The 16,297-nt window shown below is 43.6% G+C and overlaps 1 protein-coding gene across 2 annotated transcripts in view; it reads right to left on the bottom strand.

Moving 5' to 3' along the window:
* Positions 1–16,297, bottom strand: part of LOC121864291 — a 94,155-nt gene that overhangs the window by 19,073 nt on the left and 58,785 nt on the right. For both annotated transcript variants that reach the window (XM_042363381.1, XM_042363389.1), the window contains exon 4: positions 1,369–1,450. In XM_042363381.1, the coding sequence (XP_042219315.1) occupies positions 1,369–1,450 (82 nt within the window). The remainder of the gene's footprint in view (positions 1–1,368; positions 1,451–16,297) is intronic.

Below are 16,297 nucleotides of genomic sequence, written 5' to 3'. Positions count from 1 at the left end.
TCCTTATTTTCCCCTGATCCAAATGCGATCCCGTCGAGAGCAGACCTGGAATCGCAGCAGACAAGCAAGGGGCAGAAGCCATCTGCTTCTTCCTCAGCGAGAAGGGCAGCAAGGAGGGCTATTAGTTCAGCCTGAGTGGAGGATGCCCCGTCAGAAACTCTGAGAGACAGTTTGATAGGCTCAGGGGCATCAGGACGGGAGATGTAGACACCAGCCCCGGCCCTACCTGTAGCAGGGTCAACAGAACCATCAGTGGAGAGGACGACCCTACCTGGGGACCAGTGGGCGATCCTGGAGAGGTGGTATTTGCAGAGAATAACAGGGTTCACCTGGGATTTCGGGAGCGGTCCACTGAGGGCAATCACTTCAGGTTGAAAATCCAGCCAGGGAGTAGGAGACGAACCAACAGCAGGGGATTTCTGTCATTTTTATTTTAAATGCAGTATTTTAAAGAAATATCTATACTTAAATATTTATATTTCTGTTACGATTTGCCAAGGCGAATTAAAACTGTAGACCTCTACAGTACATCAGATACAGCAATTTCATAATCTGTTTGCTAATGGTAGATAAAGCCCATTTCGATATTCTTGGTACTGTAGTGTCAACAAACTGAACTGCAGATTCCAAGCTGAACAAAACCCAACAGTGCTGCACCCTGCGAGTCAAGGTGAGGTGTGCTATTGCTGCAGGATGCATCATTGGCCAGCATTTCTTTGAAGAAAATAATGTGACTGACAATAAACACTGAACGCTACTTGCAGAACTTTCTCATTCCTGAACTGTGGCGTAGAAACAACGCTTGGAGGAGATATGTACATGATTTCAACAAGATGGCACAATGTGTCATACTGCCAGAAACAATATGGTGAGAATTATTTCTTGGTACAGTAATGTTTTATGCCAGACTTCTTAAAAAGCGAAGTTTATAAGATCATGTTACTGTGTTATGTCCAAAATGCAGAGAACTTAAAAATATGGATAGTGATAATGACAGTGAAGCAGTAATGAGCAATGTACCGATTCATCAAGTATGTCACTCGTGAAGGACAGTATTTGAGGGTGATTTTTTTTTTTTAACAAAGGCAGACCTGTGATATATTTTCTGTTAACAAGAGTAGGAAGTCCTGTTGTAATCTCCTACTCCTGTATTTCACTTTTAATATAATGGAAACATGATTTTATTTACCCAACATTTCTTTATTACGAAACTAGATGTATCAGATATAAACGAGACACTGAAAATACATAGACAGACTAAATACAGGTAAAAGAGAAATTTATAAATATGGAAACAATCAGAACCGGGTATATTGCACATCCTCAGATACAATAGAAAACAAAAGCTTAAACCTGTAAGATACTGACCTAAGCTGAGTCGGGTCTCCGTGAGTAGTGTGTTGAGTCTCACCACTTCTGCCTTTAGTCGTGGGGTGGTGAATGGATCGTACTGTGAGGAAGAAAAGAAAATATTAAATTATTACAATATATTTAATGTAAAACTAAACTTATAAGACGTAATTTGCTTGTAACATGACTAAATTAAATGATGACAAAATTACCTGCTCGAGCTGGGAGGACATAACGGCACATTATTTAGTGTCAAGGAAGATCTCTGTCCGGGTAATGGTAAGGTGTTGCGTGATGCTTGAGAGTTAATTTCTACCCAAAATAAATATTAAAGCTGTGTATGTTACTTGAAACTGGTAGTATAAATACATTCAGCAGTCTCCCAGGACAAGTTTAAAATAAATTATCGTATATTCAGTTACAATAAATCTAAGTACATGTACTGTAAATCCCTTTAATAACTTTAAATAAATGGTGGTTTAATAGTGAAATAAACACAAACTTAAAGTGTACTAAGCGTTTTTTTAGGAATGGTGGGGACGGTAAGTTTCGTGACAACAGCAACATGACTATTGTATAAACTGGCTGTCCTGGTTTATTTATGATTTGTGTGTGTGTGTGTGTGTGTGTGTGTGTGTGGGTGCGTGTGTGTGGGTGTGTGTGGGTGGGTGTGTGTGTGTTGGAGGGTGTGTGTGCATGTTGGAGGGTGTGTGTGTGTGTGTGTGTGTGTGTGTGTGTGTGTGTGTGTGTGTGTGTGTGTGTGTGTTGGAGGTGTGTGTGTGTGTGTGTGTGTGTGTGTGTGTGTGTGTGTGTGTTGGAGGGTGTGTGTGTGTGTGTGTGTGTGTGTGGGTGCGTGTGTGTGGGTGTGTGTGGGTGGGTGTGTGTGTGTTGGAGGGTGTGTGTGCATGTTGGAGGGTGTGTGTGCATGTTGGAGGGTGTGTGTGTGTGTGTGTGTACAGGCTTTCCTTTTCTTTTGATGATCAATGATCTGTAAAAAACTTATTCAAAGAAACTGAAAATTTAATTGCTATTAATCTACTTATTCACAGTTACATTAACGATCCTAAAACATTCTTAAGCCTAAATAGGTTATATTCACTCAGGTAGACAAATTATATTGAGAGATGAACCCTGTGTGAACCACGTCAATCAGTAACTACTGTCCCAACCACCAGCTGATGTATCACCTAATATAGTCCTTATTTACTATCCCCCTTCAGGCTTGAATTAAACCCAAAATATGCTATGTGTATCTTACATTCAATCATGTGTTTTGATCTCCATTTAATAATTTCTAGATTCGAATGAGCAAAATACAGTACTTCCACGAATGTTAAGCTTAACTCAGCATCAGGGTCCCTATGACCTTCATCCCCAATATATACAAAGTACACATATCAAACTAATACTTATTACCATTATTATGTTTTATATGAAGATTACTCTTCAAGTTATCTATTAGTACTATTGGTCACGTATTGGCATATATAATAACTGTATCGAAGTCCGGAAGTGTACAATAGAATACATGTTTGTATCAGTAGTCAAGTTTAAAATAACATAAATCACGAAAAATCTGTGGGTTGGTGGTGAAGCTGAGCCAGGAGGTGCAGAACAGTGGAGGCCTCTGGTGTCTACGACAGATCACATTACCAAACCTGCTGCTAATAGTGAGGCCATCCGACCCCGTCGTGACAGTGTCACTACTCTACCACTCACAGTAAATGTGCTTCCCCATGTACTGGATGCAAGGGGGTGCCCAATAAACTAGCCCCCTCGCGGGGCAAATCTGAATCACAGAAAATTAACTGAAAGTGGCTCACTGAAAAAAAAGGTGAGGAAGGGCCCGTAGAGCGACGACATGAAAGACACAGGCGATAGGAATGAATGAGGAGTAGTGACAAAGGGGGGGGGGGAGGGGGACGTTGTTAGTAACGGTGAGACGAGAAAGACCAGAGTGAGACTGTGATGAGAAAAGGAAAAGCATATAAGGCAGTCACATGACAAAGTTCAGACAATATGAAAAGGGGAGACGTTTAGACGATTCATTAAGGAGTGACGAGACGCAGTGACATTTTGTTAACCTGATAAAATTTTACAGAAGCTAAACAACAACAGTAAATACAAACATTCTTATTCCCTTGATGGACCGAGGCAGACAGCCAAAGTGCCTGGGAGGGAGAGATAAGGGAAGGGATAATCGATAACACTGCGAGGAGTATTGAAGTGTTGGTGTAAGTTCTATCTTTCTCACAAATAAACATTTGTATTTATTATTAGAAAATAGGTTCACATTCAGTTATAAGCTGAAGACGTTAATTTTCAAACCTACTGAACATAAAGGTAATCCCTTGTCTAAGAGCGGCTCTGTTTATCAAGAGTTAGAAGCAAGTTTTCCGCTGGCCCTATGGTCGAACTGATCTTGTTAGCAAGGAGTTAGTGGACACTGTATTATGAGCAGATCCAGTCACGAGGAAGATATAGATATTTAAATTAACGTGTTTAGATCAGAACGGAAACTAGAATAAACGTAAAAGATAAAGAAGACATTACTGATAAGAGAAGACCTTAAACGTCCGTCCGGAATGACAGAGACTGACGTAGGACAATAGGAGACCATCCAAGGAACATTCAAGGAACATCCAAGGAACATCCAAGGAACATTCCTCCTACAACGTTTCATTAAAAATTTTAGTCGTTTATAAAAAGAAACCGAGAATCAGAAAATTACGGACAGTCGACCACAATATTAAACCATCCTGACAAGTGAAAAAAAAAAAAAACTAAACTGAACCATACAGGAATAACAAAGTGATACAAAGATGATAAACCACGAACAATGAGCATAGAGACGATGATGGATGAACAGAGGAATTAACTCTCCTCATTTTTCTCCCCAAGATCGAAATATTAAGAATGATAATAAAGACGAATAAAAAAATGGAATGGTGAAATGAAAATGATAATTAAGAAGGATAGGAAGAGGATAGTGTGAGAAAGATGAGAAATAAGAAGGATGGGAAGAGAATAGTGAGAAAGACGAGAAATAAGAAAGACTGGAAGAGGATAGTGATAAAAGAGAGAAAAATATGGAGAAATGAACAGAAGAGGGCAAGAGGGACCTTTGAGAGTAGAACTACGAACAGAAGGATCAGAGAGAGAGAGAGAGAGAGAGAGAGAGAGAGGACGAAGTATGAGTCAAGACTTAAAATAAAATATACTAGGAAACGAAGCGAATGATAAAACCAAAGGAATGAGAACAAGGCAAGACGATGGAAAATAGAGAAAGGGATGATAAAAGAGGAAAGGAGGAGACTAAGGAAAGCACTGGATAAGATATTGGCAGAGTGGAGGAGAGGTCACATAGTTTCTCTGCTGGTGATGCTGGTGGTCTGCGGGTCTCTGGCTCCCGTAGGCGAAGAAAAGGGGGTTTAAACCTCCTGTGCCTATACACGTACACTCTTAGTTCTTGTGCTCTTTCCTCCACACCTACACACCCTCAACCACTACACTCCACACCTACACACCCTCAGCCACTACACTCCACACCTACACATCCTCAGCCACTACACTCCACACCTACACATCCTCAGCCACTACACTCCACACCTACACATCCTCAGCCACTACACCTCCACACCTACACACCCTCAGCCACTACACTCCACACCTACACACCCTCAGCCACTACACTCCACACCTACACATCCTCAGCCACTACACTCCACACCTACACATCCTCAGCCACTACACTCCACACCTACACATCCTCAGCCACTACACTCCACACCTACACATCCTCAGCCACCACACTCCACACCTACACATCCCCAGCCACCACACTCCACACCACACATCCTCAGACACACCCTCAGCCACTCACACTCCACACCTACACACCCTCAGCCACTACACTCCACACCTACACACCCTCAGCCACTACACTCCACACCTACACACCCTCAGCCACTACACTCCACACCTACACATCATCAACACATCAATCACAGTAACTTGACATCATTTGTTTTTGCTAAATGTAATAAAGACAATTACATTTTTCTAGGCAAGTTTATTTTTAGTTATTGGTGGCATGTGTGTGTGTGTGTGTGTGTAGGAGGGTCAGGCGTGTGCGTATAAGTATGTGCGCGTGGGCTTATGCGTAAAGGAGTATGAGAGGATCTAGTTATTCTAGCACTATCGACTCCCTCTGTTCATCTACATGCAGTTTACTTCCAAAAACACGAACAAGGACGCCTGAAATAATTGTTCCGCGTGATTCAAACCTCAAATTTGCATTTACTACGAAGGTGGACCAACCTGCGTGACATCAAGAATAATTAGGCCTACTGTAAGTTGGGTCCCCGTCTTACTTAACCCTGGCACTACACAGCAACAGTGAAAGCAGTGAGGACGTGTTATCATATAAACTTAAGCACCATGAAAGCTGACGGCGTGAAAGCTTGACATCACTGATAAGGGTTGAGAGGTGATGGCACACAGGACAATGGCACTGAAGACGCTTTATCGTCCATCTGGTTGGGGAAAAATGAAGTGTCGTCAATAAAATGATGACAACAATGGGCAGCTTGTTGAGAGTGATGTTTGGCACCAGACACACCCTGGTGACGGAAGTTTGGCACCCAAGACAGCCGGATGACAATGTTTGACACCACAGACGGCCTGATGACAGTGTTTGACACCACAGACGGCCTGATGACAGTGTTTGACACCTGAGACAGTCTGGTGACAATGTTTGGCACCAGACTGTCTAGTGCAAGCATAAGTTTGGCACTCAAGATAGTCGGGTCGGGACTGACGGGCGCCTGGTGCTATAGTGGCAGGCTGAGCCGAGAGCACCAGTTGAGAGCGACTTACCCTCGATATCTGTAGGGCGTCCTGATCAAGGCTCTCAGTGATGTAAGTGGCGATTGTCTGTCTCTTTGTATGTGTCTGTCTGTCAGTAGGTCTACCATAAGATTTAAACGACTTCTAAGATTAACGTCTCAAGCTTCCTTAAACTCCTACTGTTATTATATCTCAGCTTAATATATCCAAGCTGAATTGCATCCCAAGGCGTTAAATAATATACACTTAATATGTTTACATTTGTTTTTGTTGTGTTTTGACTCGAGTAAATAATGCGCCTGGCTTCGCTTAGCACCAGACTGGAAGCTTCTGGGGCCACCCTTCCTCCCTCAGGTCTCTGCAGTCCGCGTGCATGTGGGCTGATATTGTGTGTGTGGATCACTTACACAGGCGGGTCGGGCTCCTTGGATCAATAGCACACGAGGACCCATTATCTCTATTGACGACTGATACACACGTATTGTAAATAATCCTCTGTATTGACACAGTTCATCGCTCCTCTATACTTTATTTAGTATTTTCACAACTTGTCCCCGAGAGTCCACACCTGACAGCCTAGATCGTCCCGTAGGACACCTGGCAGGGGGCCAGGGCGGGGTCCTCACGCCCCCCGTGTAGGAGGTCTCCCAAGGACGCCACTCACCCATACCATCATCCCGCTACCCTTTAATTCTCCCACGGCGTCACCAATGATGCTCTCTCTTCACCATATAGTGTCATCTAGAGTCCTATAATATCCAGGCATCATTCACTCTAATATGTCTCCCTTATCTTCTCTCCCCAGGCAGCAATGCGCAACTCTGGCCTCCATTCGTCTTCCCACTGAACGAGTCACGTTTGTATAAAAGCCGTGAAGATTAGTTTCTCGTTCATTCCGCCCATTCGTCCCCTCCCACTCTGGTGAACGTCTCTCTAAATCGTGATGTCTTACAGTTTACTTACATCAACAGTGAAGTGTGGTAATATCTGTACGGCCCTGATATTATCGACTTTCCCGAGACAAACATTAAGGCAGTAATTATGCGACTTTAGACCGGGAGTGAATGTCGGTTATAATTACAGCAACAATAGTTACGTTAGCCCACACCTGCTCACACACATCCCACATTAACCCTCACCTGCTCACACACATCCCACATTAACCCACACCTGCTCACACACATCCCACATTAACCCACACCTGTTCTCTACTCCCGACAAAAAAGTTTAATAATAGATTGAGAATTTTTACTCAAGATAAATTTTTTTCTTCATTACCCCACGCTTACTACGTCTTGGGTCATGCTAGGCGGTCGAAATCCATGGTGTTTCACTCCCTCAAGAGACATGTTTACATACTGTACTGTATTTAGGAAGGTGGTGTTAATTCCAAGGAGGCTAATGTTGTGTCCTCACTTCACAACATAGGCAGCTTAATGATCTTAGACATATTTAAAGCATAGGAGATGACACTCGTACACACAGACCATACGGCATGAGGTGAGAAAAACAGCCTTCAGAGCAGACAATATACAGCAGTGGGGGTGGGAAAGAAGCAGACAAGGCGGCACCTGCAGTAATCTAGACAGCATCACAGCAGGCAGACATTACGCAATCTAGGACAGACATGGCAGCATCTAGGGCACGGGATAAGGCAGCAGTGGCAGACAGGCAGCAGTGGCAGACATACAGTGTGTACGGGAGGGCTACAGCACAGTAGAGGCGTACACGGCATTATCAGCCACCATCACCCTGAGATGCTGGGCCACACCTGCGTGTTAGGCTGGTGACTACTGGCGCTCCACCCATCTCTCCCACACACAACCTCATCTCCGACACACACATAGCTGATTCACCTAAAGTTTACCCAAGGAGTGAATGATTCTGGATGCCTCTCCTAACTACACCCTCCACCCCCCTACGATTTCCCCGGGTTGTTCCTGACTATCGACAACAACCAGTTTGACTTTGTAGTTTAATACGTCAAGTTTTTATGCACAAAGATGCGACATTTCCGGGTGTCTGATAACTAAGCCTACTATTTAGGCTCTTTGCAGTGACCTACACCTTGTAAACAACTGTAGTAAGTAGTCTAATGGGCCCCGACTGGTCTAATGGGCCTCAAACCTAATCACTGGATTGAGTTGTTATGTTGGGGTCTATTATCGGGAGCCCATTACACCTGTGACCTTTACCAGAGATTATTTTCCGTAAATGACCTGTCAGGCCTTCATCACCCCCCTCAAGCATCTCACTCCCTCCCTCTCTCTCTCTCTCTCTCTCCCTGACTCTTGACCCTCACTCTCCCTTATTCTCCGACACTCTCCCTATGACTCACCTCCCTTCTCTCCCTATTCCTCACCCACTTTGTCTCTCTCCCCCTCCCTCTTATAATCTAATCCAAATGACCATGTGTCCTCTCTCCATCCATTAGTGTGTTGATCTCGAGTTACTGACGACACCAATAACACTCTTAACCTCGAGAGAGAGAGAGAGAGAGAGAGAGAGAGAGAGAGAGAGAGAGAGAGACAGACATCCAACCAACCACACACAAAGTTAACACAGCAGAAACCTTACTATAGCGAGAACAGACGAGAGAAATTAAAGATACAATCACACCTTATATATTGTATGAGGATCCATAGCTTAAGTGAAGAGGATATGAATTCAAAGGCAAAACCCCCCCAGACTCTGATGGAAATCTAAGTTCTATCAGAATTTAAAGGTTAAAGGACTTCAAGTCATGTAAGAGTTAGGGTGATCTTCTTCAACTATCAGAAGTCATTGCCAACATCCTTATCACCATATTAGCCCCTGACCTATGCCATGGCCCTCCTCTTCTTCTTCTCAGCCCCCCACACTACACATGTCTCAGCACTCTCCTCTCCCAGCACCTTCCTCCCCCTCTCCCAACACCCTCACCACTACGCCACTGGGTCCTGCCCTACGCCTCCTACGTGCCCCAGATGACTGCTCTCCACATCCTCAGTGGTGTTGTTCCGCCCTCAGCTGCCTTGTGTGGTGTGGCAAGGGATGAACTCCCCGGCACGCCCTGGTAGAAGTCACGCCAGCGGACACCAGCAACTACGCCGCTCACCACACGCATACGATTTGTGTCGCATGATTACCTAAACAACGTCATGATTACCTTAGAAAGTAACATGATTTTAATATGATTACCTCAGAAATAACATGATTTTATTATGATTACCTTAGATATACCATGATTTAGATAGTATGATTACCTTAGAAATAACATGATTTAGGTAGTATGACTATCTATCAAAAACCATGCTTTGTGTGACGTGATAAATGTTTACCAGCTGTGAACAAGATTTTTTTTCCCCATTAATATACGCAACCTGACTAACGCACATTCGACTGACTCGCAAGTGTTTAGATCAGACTCGTCCAGTGTTCAGGCCAGACAGACTCGTTTACTTTCTCACTACGACAACTTAACCCCAGAGAACTCACAACCCCCCAGAGAATCCCTCAACTCAACATCATGTCGTCAACACACACACCACTCACGGCGGGGAAGATATACCTTAAGTCTTGAAATCTCCGGGTTAACAGGTGGAGTGGCGATCATCCTGCCATGAAGTGCTATAGTTTAAAAACACGTCTTCACTCCCACGAAAATAAAATCATTGACTCATGATACTTGTTGACTTTGTGGATCGATTTCTACTCTTCTTAATAATGTCTCGCGTGTGTTCAAAATGTTTACTTATTAATTGGAAATACAAGTTAGGAAATACACAAATTTTCGTATTACAAATCGAATTACCAATAACTAGAACCAAAAATGAAAATCGTAAACAGCCACAGACAACCATCCATCATCTAAATTTACGAGCGCCACTCAGCATATTGGTAAACATTTCTAACACCACTGCCATACCCCACACCAACCTGTCGTTCTTTGGGACCCCAGACAGCCGACACACCCTCTGATTTTAGGAGAAACATGACTCTTCCGCTCCTGTCCACGAGGGAGGGAGGAGGAGGAGGAAGAGGAAACCGGCTTAGCACGCCAAGTTGAGTATTTACACTGATGCCTTACTCTCTCGCCCCGATACTGCTTCACAACCATCAGTGGCTCCTATCACTATCTTATAAGGTGTGAGGTCAATAATGTTTTGTTCCGAGTCGAAGTAAGGTAATGCCAACTCAACACACCGAGAATACTACTAGATTCACCTGTTGAGGAAATTTACGCCTGAGAACATATGGGAGTCGTTTCTGTGTGGGGTAGGCGAGGGACCAACTACCGGGGTGGAACTGGTGGTAAGCCTAAAAATCCTCCACACACACACACCAAAATAAAACAGTAGCCATCAGTATCGCCTCGGATTCAATTCGTCGATTTTTACAAGAACGCTTGGTTAATGTACACAAGACGAGTGGTAAAAAACTATACTCATTTCTGAAGGAAGATTTACAAGTTCTTTCTCACTTTTATCATTTAATTCACATTGTTTTCATATGTTTTCTAAGTATGTCAATATAGTTCTGCATTACCCGAGAAGCTCCCCAAGGATACCGGACTAGTTTTTCAGCTACATTTGATACTCTGTTCTGTAATTATTATAACACTAACCAGATTTTCATGAATACCTCGGCTTATAAACATGATACCCTAATAAAGGCCAGAACAATCACATTCACCATTAAAACTCTGAACAACTTTTGTGTATCTCGACCCGAAAGTTGACGAGCCGGTGCACCTGAGTTACTAGTCCGCATAATGGTACACCTTTTATACAAGCGTTAAGGCATATGAGAACCTGCGGTCACAGTCCATCTGCCGCTACTGTGGCCTTCACACGTCCACCGTCTTTCTCCTTCACCTGATCCACTCCCTATCTCTTCATGGTTTCCAATAATCTTAGAGCTATAACAATTACATAGTCTTCAACCTCATCCAAGCCACACTGTAAACAAAGCTCTACTTCACGTACCTAATAGCCAAATTAGGTATACCCATTCACAGCTGAGTGGACTAGAGGCGTAAACCAGCGAGATGAAGGACAACCACCACAGTAGGATCACAATAAGAACAAATCAACCACAAAACTCCTTAACAGTGATCTACTAGCAAGTATCTCAAGAGGTACAATACTTCACACCAGGAGAAATAAATGACAGTCACCTACACTTATCTATCTGCATTTATCACCTCAATGGCGTCTCGGAAGATTATTATACCGTAACTCCTCCTCTCCCGGGTGATGGGCTACATGGCCTCTAGTCCTTACTGACCCTTAGCCTAATGAGTAGGTTAGGCAAGGTTAAGGACTCGAGGCTAAGGGGGTTCATCTTACCTACAGCCTCTCCAGAATCAACATCAAACCCTCCCAGTTGCCGGGGTGTCAACATTCATATACCAGCACCATCTCTTAGGGCTTCTAACTATAGATTCTCAACACGTCCTCCATGTTACCTCATCCTTCTATCTCCTAACCATTAACCTATCCTGAAGTTCCCCCTCAGTCCCTAGTGATCTCCAAGCTCTTCCAGTGTCTCCTGGGTTTTCCAATATCCCCAGTTTTTCATTGTTTCCAAACACACACACACACTGACTACCCCGCTACCCTTCCCTGACAAGGTTGTAGGAGCACCTCCCTCCTTATGTCGCTGCAGATTTCACAGCAGACAGCACCACATATTAGATACCCGCAAGAATATCACTGGAGATTCATAGACATATCAGACCCGCGCCCCGTACATAGCTAGTCATGGAAATAACTTACTTGGCAAATACAGTTGAAAATAACAGCGAACTATGACTTGTGAAAATTTAACCATGTACCGGGAACAATCCCAGGTAACCTAATTTGTTATCTTAATTTAACATATTTGCTTAGATACAGCGACCTTCCCTCACCCTATATGGACTGTGGCTTATGAACCTCTTGGATCACCCCCCCCCTTCCTCTCCCCGGGTGACGGAGATGTCACGTCACCGCCAAGATGTACACAAGTCGACTTGTGTTCGCGGCACCGGCAGCCCGACGGTCCCGACCTCACCAGTGTTTTTCCCGACCTCTGCACCTGGCGATGACTCTTCCCTGTTTTTCCCGCCAGTCTTATCCAAGCGCATACCATACTTGGCTATTTCCGTTCATTACTTTCCACTGGGTAATCAGATTAACGTTACCTTTTATATATATATATATATATATATATATATATATATATATATATATATATATATATATATATATATATATATATATATATAATTTAAAACTCACAGGAAAAGGGAAACACTGGTAAACCTTGGCTTTCGTCTTTATTCAAGACTTCAGAGGCAACTGAATTTTTGTCAATATTTATCTTCTCCACGTTACCACTGTGGATCTACGATATACTGTATATACAGTATATATAGGTATTTTGCAATTCTTAAACACTTAGATATTTATTTTTATCAACGAGGTCTCATGGTGCTAACTTAGTGTTGTCTTCTGTGAGATAACACATTGGGCATTTCCGCTGGGTAAGTAAACATAATGTTTCTAATGCACTCCTTTAGTGTCACTTCAGTTTTTGTCAATTTGCGGTAGGAAATGTGTTGCCAACGATGACGCTTCCCGGTGCTTAATGTTGTGTGTGAACGCTATTTCCTCTTTGGGGCTAAGACTTATGGATCGTGTTTAATGTACAAGCTCTATTCTCGTAGCATTAAGCTGCTAAGAGACTAAATGATGTAGGGAAGGAAAACAAACGAATCATTCAATAAAACAAAAATATATTATGATTATCTTCATCTGATACTGTTATTGGTTTCCAGTTTATATAAAAAAATCACTTCTGATCTTCGGCTCCAAAACTAAGTAACTGTCTTAATATACAACGCACCTTCTCCGTACATAAAAGACCGTGTGAATCTTATTTACCATAACTAAGGGCGCATAACTTAACAGCAGACGAGAGTACACTGAAGGTGCGGGGGTCACAGAAGGAGGAACACGGGCGGTCACCACGGGTCAAGAGTCCAGCGTGACACTGCGCTTTGTCTTGGCCAGCGCACTCTGGTCGCCCACCCCTCCCACACATCCCCCAAGCCACCCACTGTGAAGCTGCCCTTACATCCACTCTCACACCCACTCACTCAAAAGCGAGCCTCACATCCGCTCAGAAGCAACCCTCACACCCACTATACAGCCACCCTTACACCCACTAAGAAGCCACCCACACCCACTAAGAAGCCACCCTCACACCCACTCACAAGCCACCACACCCACCCACCACAAGCCACCCCACACCCCACCCACTCACAAGCCACCCCACACCCACGGAAGCACCACACCCACTAAGAAGCCACCCTCACACCCACCTCACACAAGCCAACCCTCACACCCACTCACAAGCCACCCTCACACCCACTCACAAGCCACCCTCACACCCACTAGGAAGCCACCCTCACACCCACTAAGAAGCCACCCTCACACCCACTAGGAAGCCACCCTCACACCCACTCACAAGCCACCCCACACACCCATCACCTACAGGTACACACACACAGTCATTCCCTCATTATGTATGCAGGTGTAGTTAAGTGTAGCACACGCCAACAAGCTAAGACCTTTGAATCTCAACAAACATTCCTCTTACATACTGTTAGTGTTATTATGGGCAGCAAACGCCACACAGCACGACCACCTGCAGACGAACATCAACAAACATGACTGTGTAGGAGAGTCGCCTGCAGGGATCCTATTACTGCATCAAAACAAGTGCCTGACTCCCTCCCTCCCTCCCTACCATCATCATCATCATCCCCGTTAAAAGGAACTCGAATACTAAAATTTGTCAAGTAATTCCCTTCAAAAAGAGTTATATCGCCTTTGCATTTATGATTTAACTCTTAATAAACGTAATATTTATGATTTTGTCCCCCCCCTCCCCGCCGCCCTCCAAACCCGTCAACTAATGAATTCAAAAGGTTTCTATTTTAACCATCAATGTTATGGTAATATCTTGATTATTTTCTTAAAGTAACTTAACCCGAGAATTCAGACAATAAAGAAAATATTGCTCTATTAAATGAAGCAATAAAATTAACTTTCCTAGTGTGTGCGTGCTTCATATACTGTACACACACACACACATTTACTCGTGTCCGGTGTTACTGAGACACGCTGGAGGTTTACTGTCAAGGTCCCGGATAGCAAAACACACACACACACACACACACACACACACACACACACACACACACACACACACACACAGAGAGAGAGAGAGACTGGAACTAATGAAGCTTTACTGAACTAATTGACAAGCACAAGTTACTCAAAAGCGGATTAAAACAAAACAAGATACGAAATAAAAATATAAATAATTGGACAGTAAAACATCAAAAAAAAGGTTCACTTCCTTACAACAACCTAACAAATAAACTATAAATAATCTTTCAAGTACAACCAATCAAAACCAAACACCGATACTGACTCCCACTTACCCTAGAACAAGAACCGGTCAGGATCATAAACTTTTCGGTCGAGCTGTTGCTAACCTCCCTGTCTCGCATGAACTTTTAAACTGACAACGTTGATAAAGCCAATATAAACCTTAACAGATGATTTCAATAAAGGTGTCGACTGAAATATGATCACTAAATTGGTAAACCACAGCAATATATGTCAACGATAAGGATTTGGGTGCTTGATTTATAAAGAGGATTAAGATCTCTCTCTCTCTAAGGGAAAATAAAGATGGGAAATTGGCCAGTTGTTTCCCTGCAATGTATCCTTAGATTTTACGAATGATTACAACACCTCTTTCTTCTTCCTGTTCTCATGTCTCTATGAAGCTCAAGACGTCGTAAAATTTTCAGGCACAAACATCTGACTGATTGATTCTATGACACTCAAAGCTCAAATTATCTGACACACACACACACAGTCATCACTCTCAGCCTTAACTAACTCAGTCACATTATCATTCAAGGTGGATTATACTAGAACCATAAACTATCACCACTTATGGCAGATGGAGGGCGAACGTTCATTTGGCAAAGTTTCAATAAGCTTGTCAAGAGAAGGATGGGATAAGACAGAAGTTGGCTGTAGTGATGGTGTTTTGTTTTTTATGTTACGTGACAAACTATGGTGTGGCGAGGGGAGAAAACAGTGTAATGTGTAAGTGATTAGATAAGTTACATATTACAATAATGTTACTTATACCATATGGATACCTATGCTTGTAGTGACGATGATGAGTGGCGTCTGATAGCGGGGGCTGGGTGGTGTGTAGGTTGTGGGGTCCGGGTGGTGTGTAGGTTGTGGGGTCCGGGTGGTGTGTAGGTTGTGGGGTCCGGGTGGTGTGTAGGTTGGGGTCCGGGTGGTGTGTGGCTGGGGGTCCGGGTGGTGTGTAGGTTGTGGGGTCCGGGGTTGTGTGTAGGTTGTGGGTCCGGTGGTGTGTAGGCTAGGGGTCCGGGTGGTGTGTAGGTTAGTCCGGGCAGGGGAAGGGGGTCCGGGTGGTGTGTAGGTTGTGGGGTCCGGTGGTGTGTAGGTTGTGGGGCCAGGTGGTGTAGGTAGTGTGGGTCCGGGTGGTGTGTAGGTTGTGGGGTTCGGGTGGTGTATGTTGAGTAGCCGGGAATAGTTTCAACTACTAACTTCCTGGTCAGTTGTAACAAGAGAAGCTCTGTCCTGACTCCCCATCCCTTCCTCTCCTCGTTAAAAGATCACCAACGAAAATCAACTAAAATCACGTATACTTAATTTCAACTTAGTAAAACAAACCTCGAATATATTATTATCCTTTATACAAATCTGCAACACCCAGCAACATTCACTTTTTACGGCAAAACAGTAACCAAATAATCAATTGTGCTTGTTATCTGTCAAAGCAAGACGTGTACCTCAGTGAAATCAATTGATGTCCTGGGTAAGAATCCGAGGAAGTACAGTAACTATTTCATGTGGAAAATGGGTCCTCTGTATTCTGTAATGCATATACTGAAGTTAAAACACGCGACGTATCCCCGAATGTCGTTAGTCTGGTTATAATGGTCAGATTATGCCAGTTATCACCCCTATCACAGCTCTTAGGGTCACTGTTTGAACTAAATTTCAAAATAATC

This window comes from Homarus americanus, unplaced genomic scaffold, assembly GCF_018991925.1.
Source record: "Homarus americanus isolate GMGI-L3 unplaced genomic scaffold, GMGI_Hamer_2.0 scaffold59578, whole genome shotgun sequence".
Lineage (NCBI taxonomy): Eukaryota > Metazoa > Arthropoda > Malacostraca > Decapoda > Nephropidae > Homarus > Homarus americanus.
Note: the sequence above shows the minus strand (reverse complement) of the source record. Positions and strands in the feature narration are given on the sequence as shown.